The sequence below is a fragment of the Nannobrachium achirus genome (assembly GCF_963921795.1).
Source record: "Nannobrachium achirus genome assembly, chromosome: 15".
In the NCBI taxonomy this organism is placed as follows: Eukaryota; Metazoa; Chordata; class Actinopteri; order Myctophiformes; family Myctophidae; genus Nannobrachium; species Nannobrachium achirus.
In genome coordinates, this window is record NC_137822.1 from 5,512,727 (window position 1) to 5,537,559 (window position 24,833).

Below are 24,833 nucleotides of genomic sequence, written 5' to 3' on the forward strand. Positions count from 1 at the left end.
GTTCTGAGAGTGTTCAAATGGATCCATTTGGTTAAATTTGTACACTCTCAGATTTAAGGAGGTCCTTGCGAATAAAACAGTTGTGTCATAGTGTCATAGTAAATAAGTGTGATACATACAGTATTCTGAAGAAAACTTGGAGACTGACATTCAGTAATTGGGTCTTATGATCAAAATAAGAACATTATAATGGTGTGTAAAGAAAATCAAAAATGTGCCACAGACAAGACTAAGTCTTTGCCACGGACACAGACAATTGGTGACCCCTGGCTTTAGTGAAAAGAATGCATGGAAAATTCACACATAACAATAATAAGTTATTGTTTTGACATTATTTCAGATTCACTGCCAGGCCACTAGTTGAAACCATTTTTGAGAGGGGGATGGCAACATGCTTCGCATATGGACAAACTGGAAGTGGAAAAACACATGTGAGTCTCTTGTTCATTATTACATACTGTAATAATAATAATAAAAATTGGTGCCTGAGTCAAACATAGCATAATCTATCTACAGTAGATGGAGTAATATACACTGTTGAAGACAATGCATATAGCAAATCATATCTCACCTTCCTGTCAGCTTTCTTTCTTCTTCGATAGTTGCTACTAGTTTATCCCACTTTATTTTCTCCATGAATTTTAGATTTCATCACTGTCTGGCCAAAACCTCTTAACTCAATTTTTGAGTTTTTAGATTTTTTTGGTATAAATCAGGGCTATTGAACACCCTTTACATCTGAGTGTTGGTTAAAATAATATTGACTCCACACTTTCTGCCAAACCAGCTAACTCCACCCGATTGGCCCTCTCTTTTTTTGAAGCGATGAAAGCCGCTTCCAAAGTGTGGCTTTGTCTGTCCCGTGTCTGTCCCGTACATGTCCGTGCATGCAGAATTGAGGATTGGTCAAGCTTCACATGACAATTTCGCCCTCCAGACAAAATCATACATTCATTCAGAATTCATACAAATATAGAACTAAAGCACATAGAAAGTATAGATCTAGAACACAGAATGTATAGATCTAGAACACAGATTTCATAGCTCTAGAACACATAGAATAACACATAGAATTCACCGCTTCACTTCGAACCGAGGTTTGATTTTTCATAAATACCGGTATGTGCTATTGAAGACCCTTTACGTCTGTGTGTTGGTTAAAATAATATTGAACCAATGAAAAGTAGTAAAAAGCCCTTCAGTAAAAACCTAACTCCACAGCTCATTTTCCTGAAATTACATTTTGGAGTTAGGTTTCAGCCCGACAGCAGAGATATAGTACATCATATCTCACCTTCCTGTCAGCTTTTTTTTCTTCTTCGATAGTTGCTACTAGTTTATCTCACTTCATTTTCTCCATGCAGATATGCAATTATTAATATTTATTTTAGATTTGTTTTTTCTTGCTACTGTAGATGCTAGGTTTGAAGTTTACCTGCTATCCTAGTTTCTTTGAGGCACCAACATGACATTGTTCTCTCAGCACCCTACGCCAGTGGTTCTGTGGCTCAGGGCACCCCTGGAAATAGCTTTTCTCATCCACTGCACTCCTGAATGACATAGTTTAGTCAGGGACACTCACGTCAAGGTAGATTTAACCATTTGTTGCATACATGGAATGAAATTAATGAATCTCATTTCAGACGATGGGAGGAGACTTTTCAGGAAAGAACCAGGACTGCGCTAAAGGGATTTATGCATTGGTTGGTTAGTAGCTCTTCTACCATCAGCGCCATAAGACAGTGTTGTTTGTTTGCCTTTTTTAATCCATCAAATTGTATTTTATTGTATTTAATTTTTTAATGTAACTATATTTGCATTTCTCTGTGTTCAGCCAGGGACGTCTTCCTCATGTTAAAGAAGCCAAACTACAAGAAGTTAGACCTCCAGGTCTTTGCCACATTCTTTGAAATCTACAGCGGGAAGGCAAGTGTCTGAATGTGTTGTCCAAATCATTAATATATTCCTTTTTTTATTTTTAGAGCATTTCTTTTTTACTCCATTGTTTCTCCCCAATTTAGTCACTATGCCAATGAATTCCTCCTCACAGACCTTTCTGTGTTGTGTAACCATAGAGTTATAATAAGTATAGAGGGGACACCGGATATCCCCGCCCGTCCACTTGCATCGAGTTGAGAACCCACAATCTCCGTGGTAGTGGGCAGGGACTTTACCACTGCGCCAACCGAGCTCTACCTATTATTTTACAACATCCATAACAGCGAATGAGCTATGCTCATTGAGCTATGGCGGAGCTATATGGAAAGGGTTTTGACTTGGTTGCGTTTTCAACCCTCGAGAACACCGTTATTGTCTAGAAAGCGGCTTTGTCTGAACATGGCCTGAGCGTGTCAGCGTTGTGTATTGCAGGTGTTTGACCTGCTGAACCGTAAGGCCAAGCTGAGGGTGCTGGAGGACGGCAAGCAGCAGGTCCAGGTGGTGGGTCTGCAGGAGAAGGAGGTGAAATGCACCGAGGACGTCCTCAAACTCATCGAAGTGGGAAACAGCTGCAGGTATTTTTAACCCATTTAGGCCAATAATTATTGAATGCTTTAACCAGTGAAAAATAGCAGATATACAAGCTCACAGCGCGGCACCGAGTGCCACTCTGCGAGCTTGTAGATCTGCTATTTTTGAAAAAGTCGTGAAGATTTGTGCAAATCTTTGAATATGTATTTTTAAAGCGAACGTTTGTAACTCAAATTTTGCGTCTGGGTGGTCCCTGGAAGTAAATATTTTGAGATGGGGGTCCGTGGACAAATACATATCCTTTTGTATATACAGTAAATGGTTAAGACGGAATTCATTTCCCAGCAGAGTCCTTGCAACCACACTTGCCATTTCCTACAATTGAACCTTTTTCTAGTTAGTGTAGTTGCCCAATAGGGCAACACACTATAGTACTAGTGCCACTTTATTATTTCTAGATAAACTTTTAGCCAACGAGGAAGCAGCATTCTCGGTGACATTGTCTTGAATGGGAAAAGTGTAAAAAATGTGTAAAAAATGGCAAACACACTCGCAATTTCCCAGAATTGCATCTTTCGAGTTATTAGTGGCCTACCCAGGAACGATGCCATTGTATTGTATCGGTCCTGGACAACCGGCGATCAAAATTGGGAGTAAAAAGGGTTAACTCTGAATTATAGAAATCGCACCTGTGCGAAGTGAGTGGCGCAAACACGACACACGTGCGTATCACACAAAGTGAAATGTAGGAGCGGTTTGCACCGCTCAGAAACAACAAGGACAATAAAGTGGTTTGTTGGCCGTAATGTAACTGCTTTCAAGGAGAGTGTGGCTGAAGAATGATCATCACTCAACCAGTTTACCTTTAATTGTGTTTGCCCTCTCTCTCTCAATGTTGTTTTTGACAGCACATGTTGATTTAGTTTTAGTCATAGTCTTTTGAATAAAATGTATTTTAGTTTTAGTCATAATTTATTCACCAGAAAAGTTTTAGTTTTAGTCTAATTTTAGTCGACTAAATATCATAAGATTTTAGGCGACTAAATCTACAGTTGATTTAGTCAACTAAAATGTATTTTGGCAGGCCCTGATGGCATCGTAATGACTGATTTTACACTTGGTTGTGTGCTGATCTACAAGCTCACAATGTTGTGAGCTTGTAGATCTGCTATTTTCAGCACGCAACACCTGAGAGCAACCAAACATAAAATGACTCTCTTCTCCACTAGTCCCTCTCTAATGTTTTAGTCTAGTTTTTATTTTGTTGACGAAATTGTCAATACATGTAGTCTTAGTTTTAGTCATCACAGCTTAGTGTTTATTTCACTTTTATTTCGTTTTCGTCAGTGAAAAAAACGCAGTCGACAAATATTTTTCGTCATAGTTTTAGTCGACGAAATCAACACTGCTCTCTCTCCCTCCGTCCCTCCCTCCCTCCCTCCTCCCTCGCTCCCAGGACGTCGGGTCAGACGTCGGCCAACGCCCACTCCTCGCGCAGCCACGCCGTGTTCCAGATCATCCTGCGGCGGCGGGGGAAGATGCACGGCAAGTTCTCGCTCATCGACCTGGCGGGCAACGAGAGAGGGGCCGACACGTCTAGCGCCGACCGCCAGACCCGCCTGGAGGGAGCGGAGATCAACAAGAGCCTACTGGCCCTCAAGGTGGGTCTGCTGCCAGGGACGTGCAGAGAGTGTTAGAGAGGCAGGGGCTGCATTTTCTAAAAGGGCCTTTTGGTGAGAATCTCGAAAATAGCAGACCTCTGAGCTCCAAGCTCGGCTATTAGCCCTATTCACGGCCCGCCCACTCAGCAACTTCCTGGTGCTGAAATCACGTTTTGAAGGGTAAACCCCTGCTAAAAGCCCATAGAGTTAACACAGAAATCGCAAATTTAATGCAATTTTCAAATAGTACAGTATAAAATACGGCTAGCATGATCAAGAAGACAAGATAGTAAAAGGCACAAAGCATTATAATTTACTCTACCGTTCGAAATAATGATTTGTTGGCTTTAAGTCCAGCAATTTCTGTGTTATTTTACCCTTCTAAACTGACGTCAGCACCTGGAAGTTGCTGAGATATTTGCTGAGTGGGCGGGCCGTGAATAGGGCTTATTCTCAATGCTTGATGCTTGACTACAAATGGGGCCTTTTCCACCGGCAAAGAACCGGTTCCAGAACCAGTGCCGGTTCAACTTTCTTGGAACCTTGGTTCGTTCTTGCGAACCGGTGTGCGTTTCCACCAGATTGAACCATGACTGAACCAGAGGAACCAAGGATTTTGTGGTTCCCGTTCAGAACCAACTTTTATTGTTCGGAACCAACTCTGGTTCTCTGTGGAAAAGCTCACCTCTGGTTCATCCCATAGGCGGGAGAAAGAACCGGAACCGGTTCCAGAATCAGTGCCGGTTCAACTTTCTTGGAACCTTGGTTCGTTCTTGCGAACCGGCTTGCGTTTCCACCAGATTGGACAATGATTGAACCAGAGGAACCAAGGATTTGGTGGTTCCGGTTCGGAAACCAACTCCGGTTCTCGGTGGAAAAGCACACCTCTGGTTCATCCCATAGGCGGGAGAAAGAACCAGAACCGAGTTCTTTGCCGGGAGGAAAAGGCCCCTGAGAGGGCAATTCTTTCAACATGGGACGCTGCATTCAAGTTCAGGAGAGGGTAATTCTCTTGAATGCTGCCTTCAGGTGTGACATTTTCTTTCACCATAGTAAAAACTGCATTCATGGTCTGGAGAGAGAGGGCACTTTTTACAGACGGATAAAAGGCTAGGGGTTCAAGCCCCCTTTGATTTCTATGTGTGCATGTGCCTGTCTACTGCTCTGCAGCCTATAGCATTCGTCCACTTTTTATTTAGTAGGTTTAGGGCTGTCACGATTAACGAACTTTACGATTGTCACAAAAACTATTTGCTATTTACAATTTTGGCTTTCAGGCTTCATAAACAAAAGGTGCACATGGCACATATGACAAATATACAACCATAATAATAATAATAATTCAATAATTGAAGGCCCTAATCAAAATGTAGTGATATATTTAGGTTACATTAATACTGTATGCATTTTCTGTTTATAAAGAGCTGAAGAGATTACAGTACTATTCATAATATGTCCATTTAACACTTATTGCACATATTAATGAATGGTTGTTTTAATGATAGTCAAAAATATTTGTAACCTTTGTCATCTTCATTTAATTTCAGACTATGTTCAGTCACAAACTCAGTCACTCACAACTGGCCAATAAAAAAAAGATACGACTTCTGTTCAGAATTCGTCGTCTCACGACAAAAATAAAAGCCTGGCTCAATTCATTGACAACACAATACAAACGAGGGAAAAAAAAGGAAAAAAAAATAGATAGGCTACCAGTCATAGTTAGAGAGGCATCACATATCACATTTTATGCATAGAACTGAGATTTGTCCTGTTTGTTCAGAAGTGCTATACTTGTGGGGACAAATGATATCGAAGCTCTAGCCTACATAGAGTGAGGGTACTGTGTACAGTTGTGCTGATGGTAAAAGGTTGTATCGACTGTATAGCGGGTGCGTTCTGTCCCTAGCAATAGCTTTCTCATACATCGATGTCATACTTTCAAGCCGTAGGCCTACCTAGGGATGGGACAATTTCATATTGCGATTATTGTGACAAAGGAAATCGCGATTTACGATATTATCACAATAATCGAAATCCCAAAAAACGTGACGCGTTGTGAGCTTGTAGATCGGCTATTTTTTGGCAAAGACATTTGATAGAGAGTGAAAAAAAGACTATCAAGTACCTATATCATAAGTACCTTTTACCAATAGAGGGTTTAAGTGGTACCGGATATGCAGCTCTGCAAATAAAAGGTGAATTGAACCCAGTGCATGACGGAGGACGATATCACGATAAATTAAATGTCCACGACACGATTATCGTGAGCGGTTTTTATCACGATAAGCGATAATATCGCGCATCATCCCATCTCCTAGCCGTACCCCAGCTAACCCTAACCCTCTTGCTGGATACATTCATGATTTTATGGAGTTTGTTCTTGTTGACGAATGATAATGAGCCATACCAGGCAACAAAACAAAACGTGGATGCACTTTCCACTAAGGATTGATGAAAAAGTACCATTTGACTTTTTCCACGTTATACTGACTCAGTCTGCACATAATATGCAGCCTCTGCTGACCTTTCTTATAGATGGCATCGGTGTTGGAATTCTATCAGCTTGGAGTCAGTCGTTGTACGCAAACCAAGTACTTGTACTTGGTAGTACTGCCTCATCCCCATCAATGACAAGCCAGAAATAGCAGATCTACAAGCTCACTGTGAGCTTGTAGATCGGCTATTGTCTCTGGTGCGCATTAGCACTAGTCCTAAAATCAAAGATCACCTCCTTGGTTTTCTTAATTTTCAACTGAAGGAAGTTACTCTTCCGCCAAGCAGCAAACTCATCCACCCTTCCCCCGGAAGCTTATCTCATCATCCTCAATCAGACAAGAAACAGCCGTGTCATCGGACACAAATTTCATTTAATCTGAGTCACTCCTACAGGTCGCTTGTGTAGAAAGTAGTGAAAAGTAGTGAAAACAGCCAATCTACAAGCACACAACGCCTCGCACCGCGAGGCGTTGTGTGCTTGTAGATTGGCTGTTTTCACTAGTTTAAATCATTTTTCAAATGATAAATACAAAACAAACGGTTTTGGACATACAAGGTTTCCACCTGACAACGACGAAATATAACTCATGTACAATAATTGGCCCACTGGCTTGTCACTTGTCATGATCTGAAATGGCAAATCTTTGAGTAGCAGCAGCTATAGAGAGAGATCTCTCTCTATAGCGCGCAATGAGGGCCCGGGCTGAATCAGGGGCCCAGCATGTCCCTGAGCCCCCGCATGGGATTTCAATACATTCAGTAGTGGTTAGCTGTCCTGTGTCACACCTTTGAGACGGAGCTCTTCTCGCACCCTGGACAAGTACTCCGGGTCTGGATATCCGTAGCCTTGTGGACCGCCGGTCGCGTTGCTCTTGTGGTGAATGTCGTTCCAGACGATAGAGTTGTCGCGTCCCGTCGTGGCGGATTGTCCCACGGTGAAGACAAGACGCCTCTCGAAGGCCTTCTTCAGCAGCTTCAGGACCTGCTCTCCCTCCCGGCTGGCGGGCAGATAGGCCGTACGCGACGTGCTGCCATACCTTACCCCGGGGTTGGGGTGCTCGGGCCCTTGCACTCCCGAGGGGAAGTGATATTGAATGACGATGGTTCCGCAGTCGTCAAAGCCAGGTAAATGTTGCCCCTGGCTGCGTATCGCTTTCATCGTCCCCTTCGGTTGTGTCCCGATGTGGATTCCATGGAAGGTCTTGCATATGGGACACGCGGGCGTGTATTTAAAAGCCGCGTCGATACACTCGGTGCAGAAAGAGTGACGGCACGCTAAGGTCTTCCTGTCTTGAATGGCGTGAAGGCATATGGCGCAGGACTCGTCCTTCTCCGCTTCCGTTCTGGCTCTCTTAGTTCCTATTTCCCCGGTGTCCGTGGGGTCGGGTTCCGTTCGGCGGTTCAGCTTCCTGCGTTTTCGAGACATGGTTCGTCCAAGCCGTGAATGCAGCTGCTTATTAATACCCACCTGACAGTGTTTGCTCTCGTCATCACGATGAGGTCATGATGAGTCAGTCATGCCCAAATATGGGGACCGTCCGGGACTTTGTGAGAGTACCCGTTGTACCCACAGAGTTATAAGAAAAATACAGAGGGCACCAGATATCCCCACCCATCCACGAGTTTCTCACCCATTGCATGAAGCCACATTTCACCCCTTCTTCTGGTTGTAAAATGTGATGTAGTGGGGCCTAAGTGACGCGTTTTGCGTCATAGTTTGTGTTCATGGACGCGCTGGGGCTCCAAGTCATGAACGAGCACTTCCGCTATGAACGTACAGTCAATACAAAGAAGCCTAGATGCGCGTTCATGTTTCTGGCCCCATCTGTAAAAAATCACACCCAATGTGAAGTGAGCGGTGGTCGTGCTTGCATAACATCTTCAGACTAGGATTTGAGTCTAGGATGTACAGGCTATGCTACACACACACGTTTTGCTATGGCAAAATGCTGAGGAAAAAGGCTACAGACATACGACATATGACATCACTAGACAAACATGATGCTACGTACACACATTTTGCTATGACAAAACGCTGAGGAAAAAGGCTACAGACACACGCACAGCCACTCTATGGAGCGGTTTACGTGCTACACACACACGTTTTGCTATAGCAAAACGCTGATGAAAAAGGCTACAGACACACGACATATGACATCACTAGACAAACATGATGCTACGTACACACATTTTACTATGGCAAAACGCTGAGGAAAAAGGCTACAGACATACGACATATGACATCACTAGACAAACATGATGCTACGCACACACATTTTACTATAGCAAAACGCTGAGGAAAAAGGCTACGGACAAACGCACAGCCACTTACAGGAGCGGTTTGCACCGCTCAAAAAAAGCTGTAATACCCCTAACCCTAACGGTCCCTAAACCTAAAAAAAAGATACCAGTTCTGTTCAGAATTTGTTGTCTCACGACGAAAATAAAAGCCAGGTTCAATTCATTGACAACACGATACAAACAAAAATAGATAGGCTAACGGTCATGGTTAGAGAGGCATCACATATCACATTTTATGCATGGAACTGAGATTTGTCCTGTTTGTTCAGAAGTCCTATACTTGTGGGGACAAATGATATCGAAGCCCTAGCCTACAGCGATGGTACTGTGTACAGTTGAGCTGATTGTAAAAGGTTGTATCGACTGTATAGCGGGTGCTGCGTTCTGTCCTTAGTAAGAAAGAAATGTGGGTACTTTCTCCACCTCTGTTAGGAGTGCATTCGGGCGTTGGGGCGGAACAAACCACACACTCCCTTCAGAGCCAGCAAGCTGACCCAGGTGCTGAGGGACTCCTTCATCGGAGAGAACTCCAGAACATGCATGGTAACGCCACTCTAACACACTGACAGTTTTACTACATGACCACTATTGTCATTTCATTTCTCATTGTGACCCTAAATAGAGAGAGAGAACCGATATTCTAAAACAGTGGTTCTCAAACTTTTTCACGTCAAGGACCCCCAAATTGACTCTTATTAGCCCGCTGGACCCCCGTTTGAAAAGACATGCCAGGGACCCCCATAAGAGAAGATTTTTACGGCTCTAGCTGTGATTCCCAACCATTTTCATTTCAAGGACGCCCAGTTTGACACGCATTAGGCCTATGGCATTTCTATCTCTGGGACCCAAATTTCGATTGTAAAATCAGTGTTAATTTAACTCTGTTCTATTTGTACACTCCATTTTGGACATCCAGCTGAGTTGGATCTGAATAGAAAGATGAGTAACTGTGACATGTATCCCCACAGATCGCTACGATCTCTCCTGGGATGGCGTCTTGTGAAAACACATTAAATACGCTGAGATATGCCAACAGGTAAGTCATTCGTGAGGTACAGTAGTTGAAAATGGGCCGAAAATGTGATCCTTTGCCATTTACAAAAACCTAAAGATAGCAGTCTTTATATTCTAAGCCACACTGTAGTGCAGACATTGTTTTATTTCAGGGTTTCTTCTCACAAAAGGGTACTTTCTCTAGCTAATCTGAATGATAATGATTGATTGATTGATTGATTACTTTATTAGTCAAAAACAAACAGCAACATGTCAAGGATAACACCAAAAAGACTTTCTATTGTCTACACTGGTTCCAACTTATTGGAACAGAACTGTCTATGATCAATTTGTTTTATTGTTGTACTACATCAGTACAAAACTGAAAATAATAATTAACGTATTTATTTAACGTTTGTGTGTTTGTGCGTGTGTGCGTGTGTGCGTGTGCGTGTGTGTGTGTGTGTGTGCGTGTGCGTGTGTGTAGGGTGAAGGAGTTTGGGATAAGTCCCTCAGACATTCCCTTCACCCAGAGCGGTGGAGGGGTTCGCTCGGACCTCTCTCCTACCTATGAGTACGATGACTTTCCAACCTACCCCACCAGGTCTCGTCCACCCCACAACATGCTTCCTTTCTTATTCTTTTATCTTACCTTTTTAACCACTTGAACCCTATATACCAGTGGTTCTCAAACGTATACATTTCAAGTTCTCCTCTTAACTCTGACAGTGTGCATTTGTACTACTGTCAGAGTTACAGACTTGTATGGGTCAATTTAGGCCCCTATAAAGGAGCCCACCAAGTCCCTGGAATCCACTTTGAGAACCGCTGCTATATATACTGTAATTCTAGGGTTAGGATGAAAACAGCAAAAAACTGCTTGTGAAACCCAATGTTTCGCCCCAGTCTAATAGCAATGCTAGGGTTCGGGTGGTTAAGAGCCTGTACTTTCTGCCTACATAATTAGTGATTATTTGTGAATGATTAAATTGAGTTCATTGCTGCATGGAGCTTTTCGTTTATCTCAATTGTTTATGCCGATGCGCATGTTTTATGAGTTACTTATTTTGGCATGCAAATTAACCTTCTACTTTAAGGTTGCTGTACATTGCATGGCATTAATTGCTTAAGCGCTTAAGTTGCATGTTTCATCATACTACAGTGTTGCACAGTGGAAATAGCAGATCTGCTATTTTTGCCACACTATACACTGGAGTACGATGGAGTAAACATTATGAACCACATGAAATCCTATTTTGGGCAAGTCATTATAGGCTAAGATATTTTCTTGTATTCTTTTTCTTTTTTTCAAATTTGTCGAAGATAGCCAAAGTATGAAATAGGGATTTTTTTGCCCATACTGACATGCCCAAATTAGGGCAAAATAGCATGCCCAAGGTGTTTATCAGTTTCCCCAGCAACAGGCTCTGTGCATAACTGTAGCACCAGGGTACCAGAAGGTGGCATAACCGCTTCCTGTCTCCAGGTTCAGTGTCCCAAATATGCGAGGACATACTGTAAGTGCAGTGAGCGAGTGTCGAAGTCTTGGAATGTCGCTATAGTTTTGTTTCATTGGCTTGGCGGAAGATTTGAACGGGGAAACACAGACGATGCATTTATGTACGGGACACTGAACCGGAACACGTTGTTGTCGGGCAGAAAACTCTTTTTCTTCTTATTCTTAAATTATCATACTACAGCTTAAAAATCATCAAAAGTACTTTTAAATGTGAATCCTAAAAAGTTACAGTCTTGGTCGGACATTATGAGGTTTCCAGCAGACGATCAGCAAACCACCTTCCAAAACCAAAAACCACCTTCTGGAAAAGGTGGGGAATGATGCGGCGCCTGCAGAGCTAGTTCAGCCAGACAACTCAAAGGAGCGCCAATTCCTGATCAGTTGATCAGTCACATGCTCTCTCCATCTGATATGGGCGGGGCTATTTAAACCTCCCTGCTCACAGCTCATTCTTCTCACTGCTGCTCTGCCATCTTGCTGCTCTGCTGCTGCTGCTTTGTTTTTTGGCTCCCACCGCCACCCCCATCTATCTATCGTTGTTTCCTGTTGAGATTGGCACATTTTCAAATTTTTCATCTCACTCACGCCACTTTTTTCTGCTGACCTCACTCAGCAATGAAATAAAGCAGTGATCACCCCATGATGTGCACTGCAATGTAGTTTCAAATGCACTACATTGCAGGTGCTTTTTGAGTGAAAAAATAAGAAGGCACGTGTGACATCTGTGATCTGGGCGGCTTGCCCCAGGAAATGTGCCAAGCTCAATAGGGAACAACGGTATCTATCTTATCTATCTATCTATGAAATAGCCAAATCTCTGTCTGTCTGTCTGTCTGTCTGTCTGTCTGTCTGTGTTTACGCGTGTAGCCAATCACGGGCCACAGGCAATGTATGCCTGTTGCCAATCAGAGAGGGACAAAGGGTGACATCATAATATTAAGGTATAAGGCTGCATACAGGTAGAGACATGAGCGGTGTAGTTTATTATAATTCTGCTTACAGGTAATGAATGTAAGCTTTCTTTATATTATGCCCAACAACAAGTTTCGAGTAGCGACTGTAGGGAGTACCAGATATTTTTCCTATTTTGACTTAACTTTTCAAGTCACACACACACACAGGTTTCCATACTAATGCTCCCCTACGGTCGCAATAAATATATTCAATACAAGAGTTGTCTGACTGAGTGAACTGCAGTCATGCAGGCCTATACTGTATACAGTATAGTGTACATGCAGTCATAGTTGTAGTGAGAACACATGTACTTAGCGCTTGTGTGTGTTTTTCAGGGTGATGGAGCATGACATGGAGCCTCCGCTGATGGAGTCCAGCCACCAGGTGGCGCACAACCTCAGCCAGCTGGAGGTGTTGGAGGCCCAGTGGGGGGTGGGGAGCTCCCCGCAGAGAGACGATCTCAAACTGCTCTGTGAACAGAATGTAAGGCGTGCACGCACGCACACACACACACACACACACACACACACACACACACACAGGAGGATGGAACGATATGAAAATGTCATATCACAATTATTGACCAAAGAAATCGCGTTTTACGATATTATCGCAATAATTTCCCCAACATCCATTATCCTGGAGGCGGAACACGTTGTGAGCTTGTAGATTGGCACTTTTTTGGCAAAGAGATTTGGTAGAGAGTGGAAAAAAGACTATATTATAAAAGACTATATATTATAAGTACATTTTACCAATAGAGGGTTTAAATGGTACCGGATATGCAGCTCGGCAAATAAAAGGTGAATTGATCCCAGTGCATGATGGAGGACGATTTCACGATAAATGAAATCTCCATGATTTCTTTTTTTTTTTCACGATAAATGATAATTTCGCTTATCGTCCCATCCTTAACACACACGCACACACGTGCTTGTGAGCTTGTATATCTGCTATTTCCAGAGCGCAACACCCGAGCGCAAACCAAACATAAAATGACTTGTCTTTTAGTTCTACTGCACATCTTCTCCACTCGTCCCTCCTTAGTGTAGTTTTTATTTATTGACGAAATTGGCAATATACTTAGTCTTAGTTTTAGTCATCATAGTTTTATTTAGTTTGTATTTAGTTTTGTCAGTGAAAAAAGATAGTTGACGGAATATATCCGTCATAGTTATAGTCGACAAAATCAACACTGGCACGCATGCACAAGCAAGCACGCGCGCACGCACGCACGCACACATGCACTGACACAGGCAGGCACACACAACTATACATTTTATGTTGTACTGTATGCATATCCTGAATTACACACATCGATGTGTGTTTGAAGACGCATCATCGATACGATTTCAAACGTAAGGATGCCTAATAAAACTAAGCTGCAATTCATTCCACAAATTACACTTAAAGCTGTGTACTGTCACTGCGCAAGTTTCCGGTTCTACCCCCAGAGTTCCTTCACAAGATTTTCTTTTTTTTTTATCACTGATTTAATAGACCCAGCCCGCTTGCTTTGTGTAGAAATTGTGGTCAAACCGGAAATAGGATTGTGTCCAAAGGTCATGATGTTTAACCTAAACATCTCAATAGAATAGAAGGGAGAACAAATACAACCTTCCCAATTGTAGAACATACTCTACCAGATACTGATCGTAAAAAATCAATAGACGTATTCACAAACAAAAGTGACATGATACAGCTTTAAAGCTGATTGTAACTTAGTTGGAACTTAATTTGTTTTGCAGATCTACTGTTATAAATAGCAGATCTACAAGCTCACAAAGCATTGCAGGTGATGTGACAAACAATGCACTCTTTCCACAGGAGGAGGAGGTTTCTCCACAGCTGTTTAGCTTCCATGAAGCGGTCTCTCAGCTGGTGGAAATGGAAGAGCAGGTTCTGGAGGACCACAGGGCAGTGTTCCAGGTACCAGGAGATACCACACTCATGAAAACACTCAAATAAAACAGAAGAACAGGGTTCCCCAATAGGCGGCCCTACTGTCTGGCCCACACCAACCCCAGTAATAATGGTGTTATAAGAGCAGCAACAAACACTAGTATATTGTCGTTGGTGGGTGGAAATCTTGTATCTCCAAATGTTCTCCAAATGTTCTTTGGCAAATCATACAAGGCCGTCACACAAAAGGAGTGAAAACAGCAGATCTACAAGCACACAACGCCTCGCGGTGCGAGGCGTTGTGTGCTTGCAGATCGGCTGTTTTCACCAGTTAAAATATATTTTTAAATGCTAAATGCAAAACGAACGGTTTTGGACATACAAGATTTTCACCCGACAACGACGATATCTGAACTGTCGCTGGAGTAGCGGGAACACCACCGTCGCCCCCTGCAATGTTGTGGCCCTCGGCTTGGTACCCTAGACATAATTCGGCCCTTGGGGAAAACTAATTGGTGAACCCTGCAGTAGAAATTTCTGCGTGGGGGAGGAAACCATGCAAGTCACTAACCTGCTCATCGGGAGCAGTTGGGGGTTCAGTATCTTGCTCAAGGACTCTTTGACACTTATAGCCAGGATGAGACGGGAATCTAACCTGGAACCTTCTGATTCCAAGACGGCTCCTCTACCTCCTGAGCCACTGCTGCCTCAGTGAAAATAACCGGGGGAAAAAAGCTTGGCTATTTTCAGTGAAGGTTTCCCCCAAAATACGGATGCTGGGGTCTAAATGGTTAATAATACAGCTGGTCAGGGACCCACAAGCCCAAAAGCTCAAGGAATAGTGTTGAACCTGTGATGTCATGCCGTACTTTTTATTTCTGTTTTATCTATTTGTTAGGTCCACAGAATGAGAGGCCTGCTCTGCCGGAAACATCGTGAAAAACAGTTATGGCCATTTGTATATTCACTGTCCCATTGACTTCACTATACAGCAAAAGAAAAATATTTAAAAAAAGAGAGAAATCTGCTCTATGTAGCATGTGAGGGGTCAAACCAGGGGTTCTTCGTGATTCTGAATCCTTTGCAAGCATTTGTTTTGCATGAAAAACATTCCTTCGGCCAAAAGACGGCCCTACAAAACTGTGAAAAGTGATGACTCATCACTTTTCACAGTTTTGGACCTCAATGACCAAACTAATAGATGAAAGAGAAATAAAAAGTACGGCATGATATCACATTTTGGGTGACTGGGTCCCCGACTAAGCCTAAACTGGCATGAAAATAAACAACACGCCGTGTGTCCTTTCCTTTCCAGGAGTCGATCCGCTGGTTGGAGGATGAGAAGGTGCTTCTGGAAATGACAGAGGAGGTGGACTACGATGTGGAGACGTACGCTACTCAGCTGGAGCAAATCCTCGACCAAAAGATAGACATCCTTACAGAGCTTAGAGGTAAGGAGACACACTGTAAGAATCCTCTGCGTTAAAGGTGCCCTAAGTTTATTTTTCTCAAGAGTTTAATTATTATTGAACGTCTGCATTACTTAAACATCTGCATAACTGAATTTACAAGAAGTCTATACAATTAGAGAATGTAGAAGAATTGTTATTTTGATCAAACGTTTACCTGTTATCTCTCCTATTAGTCGGAGGCCTTAGGGAGATAGAATGGTAATTTTGCGCTGATCAGTCTAAAAGCGCCAGATTTTGCACAGATGTAGCCCAGGGCATGCTCTAATGATTTAGCTAGGGCGCCCGGGTTTGCGACCTTCGGGGTCGCTACAGCGGCCAAATGAAGTTGGGCTCCCATCGACTTTCTATACAGGAGGAAAATACCCAGAAAAACATTTTTTTTTCTAGAGCCCAATGAACGTTTTTTGTGCAAAACAAATGCTTGCAGCATCATGACAAACCCCTAGTTAGACCCCTCACATCCTATTTAAATACCCAGAGAAAAAAATCTTTTCTGGGTATTTTCCTCCTGTATAGAAAGTCGATGGGAGCCCAACTTGATCGACTCGGGCGCCCTAGCTAAATCATTAGAGCATGCCCTGGGCTACATCTGTGCAGAATCTGGCGCTTTTAGACTGATTAGCGCGGAGAAAAAACCCTAAGGCCTCCGACTATACAGTATGGTACCACATCAATACAGCATGTGGGAATTGTGGACAAAATCGTATTGAACGATAACAACATATTCAACGCTTTGGGTCTGAGAGGCTAAAATCTCATCAAATGGTGGTCCGTGGCTCAAATGCCGATTAAATAATGGACCTTGACATGAAAAAGGTTGTTGCTCTAGATCATACATGGGCAACTGGCGGCCCCCACCTTCACTTAATGCGGCCCTCAGGTTAATACCAGAATACTGATAATTATTGATTTCAGCTGTTACAATTCCAAACTTGACCTGCTTTAATTCCGTCAGTCTATATTAGTAGCTTAATGACTAGTATGACCAATGTATTTGTATAGGTTCATAAAGTTAACATGAGTATATAACTAAATGCGTTTGAAATTAAATCAAAATGTTATATTTCAGGATTCCAATTAAGAAATAACAAAAAATAATTCAGGATTCCAATTCAAAAGAAGCAAAAATAGCCGATCTACAAGCTCAAAACGCATCGCAGCGCGATGTGTTTTGAGCTTGTAGATCTGCTATTTTTGCTTCTATTGGATGCAATACTAGAATGACAAATGTGGCCCTCTGGAGTGAAGGTGAAAATATAGTGGCCCTCGCCATCATCAAAGTTGCCCACCCCTGCTCTAGATGAAAGCATGGAGGATACTGTGCATATACTGTATGTCATCCTTCATTGGGTGTTGTACTTAATGTGACATCCTGTCATTTTATCTTTCAGATAAAGTCAAGTCCTTCCGTTCTACGCTTCAGGAAGAGGAGCAGGCCAGCAAACAGATTAACCCTAAGAGACCTCGTGCACTTTAGACACACACACACACACACACACACACACACACACACACACACACACACACACACACACACACTTGGAGATACTGTATACTTTGTATAGTATTGCACAAACTAGAGTTTCCCATACAACAATGAAACATGTTAAAATATGAACTGGAATGCCTGGCCATGATGGGAGTACCGCTTAGGACAGGGGAGCTCAGATGTACCGTATTCATGCCAAGGACTCCAAAATAGCCGTAGCCTCTTGTCTTTGTCCCTATTGCCTCCCTATGTTTTTTCTCAGAAAACTAGCAGATCTACATGCTCACAACGCCTCGCGTGTGCATGTAGATCGTCTATTTTCACAATTTCAGCCGCTAATATTTTACAATTTGACCAATATATAATTTGTCATTTTAGGTTTATTTATGATTTTTTTTTTAAATGTCGATAATAATGACATGCCCAAAATAGGAACACCAGGTTGAAAGAGGTTAAACTGGAAAAAAAATAAGGGAGTTCTTTGTTTGTCCCCCACTGGTTCCCAAACCTGTTTTTCCCCAAAATGTTATGTCTCTCCAGGACGCAAACTAGCGGAAATAGCAAATCTACAAGATCACAACTTATTTATTATTATTATTATTATTTATTCATGGAATTTCTTTGATTTTTATTTTATTTATTTATGTACAATTCAAATAATAATGCAAAAAAAAAAAAAAAAAAAAAAAAGGAAATGTGACCCAAAAAGGACTCTTTCTATCTGTCTGTAGTGGTACCCCCATCCTGTTGTACAGGCAGCCGATAGAGCACCGAAGTCTGACGTCATTTACACATCCTACCTGGGTCCCGTTTTTTCCCAAATTCCCATAGACCTTTTTCATATCGTGTCATATAAGAACTGCGTTCCAAAAATAAACAAATTATCTCGGCACTGTGACTCGTACGGATATAGAAGAATCAACTGACGGCGAGGAAACGCTAACGTTACTGCCGCCGAGTTAGTTAAAGTTTTGCCAGAAACAGGCTGTATCAAATATGAGTGACTGACTATTGTAAACGATACAGAGCCTGAACCTCCCTGACAAGAGACAGTTTGTTTATTTGTGGACCACAATGCATATATGAGACTTATATGAGATTTTAAGATGACCCAATGTTGTTTTCCATAGAGAAAAAAGTCCGCAGGATGAAGGAGTGTTGTCAGTACTTCGTTACTCTAGTGCTAAATGTGTTCCATCTGGTCCATTCCTAAAATCAGGGGCTGACTTTCTCAGCTCCTCCACCTTCCTGTAGGCTGTATTTACGAGGTTACCGTAACTGTTTGATGTATTTACTCACATGTGGTTGACGCTCAAAGAGAGAAGTACATAGGTAAATTGTTTTTTAAGACATTTTTATAGGGTAAAAATAAAATACCTACAGTACCCTGAACGATTTTTCAAACAGCCATTAGCGCTTCGTGAGAGGGTGCCGTTGCTCGCGAGGAGGAGTTTTGCGTTCGTACCCTTCATTTGTACAGTTTTACCGTATAACATTCAACATGTGAACTACCTTTATTAAGTGACTAATCTTAACCCCCGAGATGGAGGCGGTTGAATACTTGATATTGTATTTCTCTCTGGAACATTATATGTAGAACAGTTACTAGGATATGAACATTTTGAAGAGGAGTCAGTGGAAACTCCGTGCGGCGGATGTTTTTGCATGAACAAAACAACTGTGATTGTATGTATATCCCCCCCCCTCTCATGTCAGCTGTTAATAGAACCCCAACACTGCATTTCACCCATATCAGTTCTTCTTTGACAAAACGTTAGCTTTCATGATAAACTGTGTAGAGACTGTGAGACTATCGGAGTTCCAGTGTTAAGAAACACTAAATAAATAAGCACACTTTATCAGGGTTCGATTTGTAAAATAAGAAAAGAAAAGACAAAAAGAAAGAAACAAGAAAGACAAATTTCCTCGAAACATTTGTCTCAAATATACATGTGGTTAATGTTAGCCTGCCATGTCCAGACTAATATCAATGTGTATAGTCTGGAATCTCTGTTTGGAACCTGCATTTCCAAGGGGGATTAAAAAAAAATGCCTCTGGTGATAAACCCGCCCCATATTTGCATACTGGTCCCTGATTGGTCCATCATTACTTCAGAAGGAGTGAAATCCAATCACAACCGAGTGGTGACAGACCAAATCTGCCAGGGCAATTTTCTTCAAAAAGTTTGCTAGGTTTCCAGGCTAGGTTCATCTGATTAAAATACACTTTTAGTTAAATTGTTCAATCCTGATACTGCTAAACATAATATTAAACATATCCAGGCAGTTTACATTTACCAAAAGAAAATGCACATATTTAATTCAGTCTGAACAAAGCATGCATGGACTCCCCCCCCGCCCTCCCCCCCAGCAAATCGAACCCTGGTCCCTGCACTGAAGGTGGTTCTGGAATCCTTTAGTTGCAGACTAGACATAAAACGTTTGTGTTTTTATGCAACCAAGCATGCCAAGCCTTAAGTCTCTGACTTTATAGAAAAGGTACATTTGCTCCTTTTCATGTTTTCCTTTCTCCCAAAGAACGTTTTTGTGCCCAGCTAAGTTATTAATCAACAATAGTAGGTATAAATACATCCTGTCTGCCTCTGCCACCCATTAGTCCCAGTCTTGCATGTGTTTCTTGCTGTATTGTTTACTGTAGTGGTTCTCAACCTTTTCAGGCCGTGACCCTCCTAAAATAATCATTTTTGAACCTGGGACCCCCCAACCCTAACAAGCACTTGGAATTGTAGGAGTTGAGGCATTACAACAGATAAATATTGTGAAAATAGTTGATTTACAAGCTCATAATGTAGCTATTTTGAAACGTTTTGCCTCTTTCTTATATTATTTGCAAATAATTATTGGCCAATGTTTTGCCAGTTTTTATAGCATAGTTTGTTGATTACCTTTGGTGCCATAATGGTCTTCTTTCTTTTTTTTCCCTTTTCTTTTTATTAAAAAGGTCTTAAAAGTCCTTAAATTGTCACTTTAATGTCATCTGCCCCCACCACCAAATCATGACCACAGGTTGAGAACCACTGGTTTTGAGGACCTCTTGTAGATAGGGCAACAGATAAGATCTTACTACGACATATCTAGACAACAATAGAGGTATGCGCATGCATAGAGGGAGTGGCAAATCGAGTGGCAAAGTGAGTTTAAAGTCATTTAACGTTGTTTAATGCAATCACTTTTCTGTTTGGATGTATGGGCTGTCAGTGTCAAGGCCAGAAAGTCGTTTTTTTTGCCACTCAGTAAGCTTTCCCGCATAACTTCCGGGTATGATGATGATGTCACACGCATACTCTCTATATCAGTTGCTTTCCTTTCTTTGAATATACAATTATATGGAAATGAATGAAGTCCTGAAAAGAATAATCATGACATTGTGAGTGGAGGACGATGCTAGGTGTACATACTGTATTGACAGTACTTATCATATGGGCCTATTATATCGTCGGTGTCGGGTGGAAACCTCATATCTCCAAGTTTCAAATTTGTATGTTCTTTCGCAAAGTAAAGCCCTGCTTCATCGTAAAAGGCCGCCGCACAAGTGAAGACAGCAGATCTACAAGCACACAACGCCTCGCGGTACGAGGCGTTGTGTGCTTGTAGATCGGCTGTTTTCACTAGTTTAAATCAGACAAGGTTTTCACCCGACAGCGACGATATATACATTGTAAATGTCTAGCATTCAAAACTACCTTTTATTTTTAAGGTGTTCTGGAACTTTTATTTTTCTTCCTCTTTTTTTACTGTTAAATGTTAAATTAAATGTATATTGATGATATGAGTATCATTGTATTTGTTTACAGGGATTTTGGGTGAGTTTACCAGGCGTGGACTTATTCCACTCCTGACATCACAGCCTTGAGTGTGGGAAAAGTGGAGTCGGGGTCCGATCGTAGCCGTTCAAATACAGATTCCACAACAATTGACACAACATATTTATTGAGGATGCCAACATTATTAGATTTTCCGGTGTCTTAAAGTATCTGTTGCCTTATCTTTGTGGGTTCTCCTCGTTTCCCCCCATTTAGAATTTGCATTAAAATGGAAACTAAATGACAAATGTATCTAGACAGGTTGAGTTGAGCTGCTGCTGTTCAATTGTTAATGTATGATATCAGTTGTAATGTTGCGTTAAGATTAAAGAACTTTTATTGCACTAAATGATAATATTCCTACGTTTGTCCTGATTAGTTGTTGTTGTTGTTGATCTACAGTACTGTAGCCCTGCCCAGGGGTCTTCAAATGGAGGTCCGGGACCCCTCAGAGTTACTACAGGGGGTCCTCCAAATCTTTGTGTGATAGGAACTTGTTTTTTTCCCCCCTTTTCTTATATTAACCACTTGAACCCTAGCGTCCATAATCTGAGAACTTTAGCCAAACATAGCAGATCTACAAGCTCACAACGCCTCGCAGCTTGTAGATCGTCTATTTTCGGCAAAGAGGGGTAAAAGAGCAGACTAAGTACAGAGTGAAAGGTCAAGTTTATTAAGTATTGACGGTTCGGTTAAATATCTGAAAACATACATTAACATGAATCGTTGAAGACCCCAGCTGCAGCCTATATGCACGGACCTGGAATTTGTGCTCTGCTGCCTTGCTCAAGGACACTTCCGACACTAAAGCCTGGAGGAGCAGAGTATCGACAGTGGTGTAAAGTAACCAAGTACATTTACTCAAGTACTTACAAATTGACCGGGTTGTCCATATAGGTTGTGATCCTACTGGGTCATAGATAATATTTCTGGTGGACAACCTTTTATGTCGGGGCAAATGCAGCACACCTTCCTTTGCCCCCTGGGTATAAGGACCTTTATCTAATATGCCTATGAAGTGCACACACACACAAAAAATAATAATAATGAATATAGCTGCAAGCAGCGATAAAGTGGCCAAAGCCAAAAACACCTCAAATCATGAACACAGCCTGCAATGTGCGTGAAATCTTGCAAGCACATTCCCAATAGGTCAAGGAACAGATATCACCCTTCTTACATTGGCCTGTTATAGCGCCACCAGCGGGTCAACTTTTGCACAACACATTTTTGGAACAAAATGGACCAATCTTTGACATCAGTAACGTCAAAGAGAGCACTACCTGCGATCTTGACATTTTGTACTTTTATAGCCATTGTTTTCTGGCTTGAAGCGAGCCCACAATTGTTTCGAAGGAACAATATTTTCTAGTTATGCTAAGATAGCGTGACCAGCTACAGTGTAAATTTTCCAAGCCAACTTTATATTTGTAATTCTTCAGTTGATAAAGTCATTCATTCCTCCGGAAAATAATTCTTAAAGTGTAAACAACAAAGTTCAGTTTTTGTCACAGGAATGAAGGCTAGCTCGACACCACCACGGCGGTTCCCATCAGCCTCCACCATCATCACCCCAGACAAAAGAATGAAACTACTGCTACTTGTTTTTAAGCCAATCCTGAGGACAAAACTAAATGGGTGATCAGTGTTGTGTATCCTTAAAAGTGCATGAACCTAAAAATACATGTACTTCTATTGTCGACGTCACCTTATAGCCCAATGCAGAGGAGTAGATTTCAGCTGGTCAATGACTGCTCCCACAGACAGAGATAGGTTAGGACAGAGAAGAAGAAGAAGGTTACTTCTTACTAGTAGCGGGCCATAACCTCGATTATAGACAAAGCTTCAAAATAAACCCACAAATCCAAAGATGTGGCCAATCCAGATGTCATTAATATCACTTCATAGAACGGACGTCATGACTGGCCTGGACTATATATTTGGGCATGCCTGACAACTCCATATATGGGCATGCCTGACAACTCCATATATGGGCATAAAAGTGGCACAGGCAAACAGATACAGAGATATCCATATATGGGCATAAAAGCACATAATATGGATTTCCGTGTCAGGCATACCCAAATATGGTGTCTAGGTCTGTATGATGTCATTACTATGACATCAGACTGCCATGGTTACTCAGCATGTCAGAGTGAGTCTGAGTCCACGTTGTCATGGTTACCACTGTTGACACAATATGGAGTCCATATTTGGACTTCACTTGTGACTCATCGTGACATCATCATGATGACAAAAGCAAAATACTAAAAAAGCTGTGTAGATAGCGTCAGATAGACAGACAGAACCTTAACACCCTCATTAGCATAATGTATGCGAGCATAATGTATGCGAACCACACCCAAACGCATTTCCAAACCATGCCCCGCCCCCAATTTGCATACTTCGACTAAGCTCCTCCCCTTCATTTACATACGGTCGTCTGAATTTTTTACGCGCTGGGAAACCTACCTTAACACCCTCATTAGCATAATGTATCCGAGCCGAGCATAATGTATGCAAACCACGCCCACACGCATTTCCAAACCATGCCCCGCCCCCAATTTGCATACTTCGACTAAGCTCCTCCCCTTCATTTACATACGGCCGTCTGCATTTTTTACGCGCTGGGAAACGCCACTTAACAGCCTCATTAGCATAATTTATGCGGACCACACCCACACACATTTCCAAACCATGCCCCGCCCCCAATTTGCATACGTCGACTAAGCTCCTCCCCTTCATTTACATACGGTCGTCTGCATTTTTTACGCGCTGGAAAACCCACCTTAACGCCCTCATTAGCATAATGTATGCGAGCATAATGTATGCAAACCACGCCCACACGCATTTCCAAACCATGCCCTGCCCCCCCCATTTGCATAAGTCGGCTTAATTTACATAATTAATGCGTGCGACGCCCACAAAACTCACTCGTTAAGTCAGACTCCTCCCTCTTGTTGAAACCACGCCCACTCGTTAATAGCAGATCTACAAGCTCACAACGCGTCTTGATGCGACGCGTTGTGAGCTTGTAGTTGAAAACACGCCCACTCGTTAAGTTCGACTCCACCCCTTGTATTTGCGTGTAATTAGCACGTCAGCGCGGTGACGAGAACGCTTGTCATGCGGCCTCATTTACAGGAAGGAAGGAAGGAAGGAAGGAAGGAAGGAAGGAAGGAAAGAAAGAAAGAAAGAAAGAATTTGCCTAAATGTGTGGGGTTCTTAACGAGGAGGCAGTAATTACGCACGCATGCATGCATGCACACACACTTTCTTTATTTATTTATTTATTCATGTGTTCGTTCATTCATTATATATTTATTTATTTATTTATTTAAATACTCTGTTGCTAGTATCCACAACTTTCCAACATCCCATAATGCATTGCGCAGAAGTTGGATGGAGCTTCCGTGAGCTTGTATGTGTTATTTAATACCAGTAACACGAGAAGCCAGACAGCGAGTTTGGAGACGGTAGCACGCTGCAAAGCGGAGTTATGGCTCTTTAAAGCCCAGCCGATCGATAGGCAGACGCCTGGGGGGGGGGGGCGGAGTCCAGGGGCGGAAATAAATAAATAATTAATTACATAAATAATCAGTCTCGTAAACAGTCGGGAAATAAATAAATAAATAATCAGTCTCGGAAACATAGTCGGGAAGTAAATAAATAAATAGATAAATAAATAATTAAACCAGTAAGACTCCCTAATATATACTGACTGCGTAGCGATTTGCGTGATTTTAGGGC

General features: G+C 42.1%; 1 protein-coding gene across 1 annotated transcript in view; it reads left to right on the top strand.

Annotated features, from left to right (window-relative positions):
- LOC308299204 (kinesin-like protein KIF2A) overlaps positions 1-17,247 on the top strand; it is a gene marked incomplete at both ends in the record, with an annotated part of 28,801 nt that extends 11,554 nt beyond the window's left edge. The window contains 12 exon segments of the mRNA XM_080742930.1: positions 341-431; positions 1,644-1,709; positions 1,840-1,926; positions 2,371-2,513; positions 3,926-4,130; positions 9,363-9,473; positions 9,899-9,966; positions 10,411-10,527; positions 12,732-12,879; positions 14,224-14,325; positions 15,614-15,749; positions 17,162-17,247. Of these exon segments, the coding sequence (XP_080599056.1) occupies positions 341-431; positions 1,644-1,709; positions 1,840-1,926; positions 2,371-2,513; positions 3,926-4,130; positions 9,363-9,473; positions 9,899-9,966; positions 10,411-10,527; positions 12,732-12,879; positions 14,224-14,325; positions 15,614-15,749; positions 17,162-17,247 (1,360 nt within the window).
- Between the last annotated feature and the right edge of the window lie 7,586 nt (positions 17,248-24,833).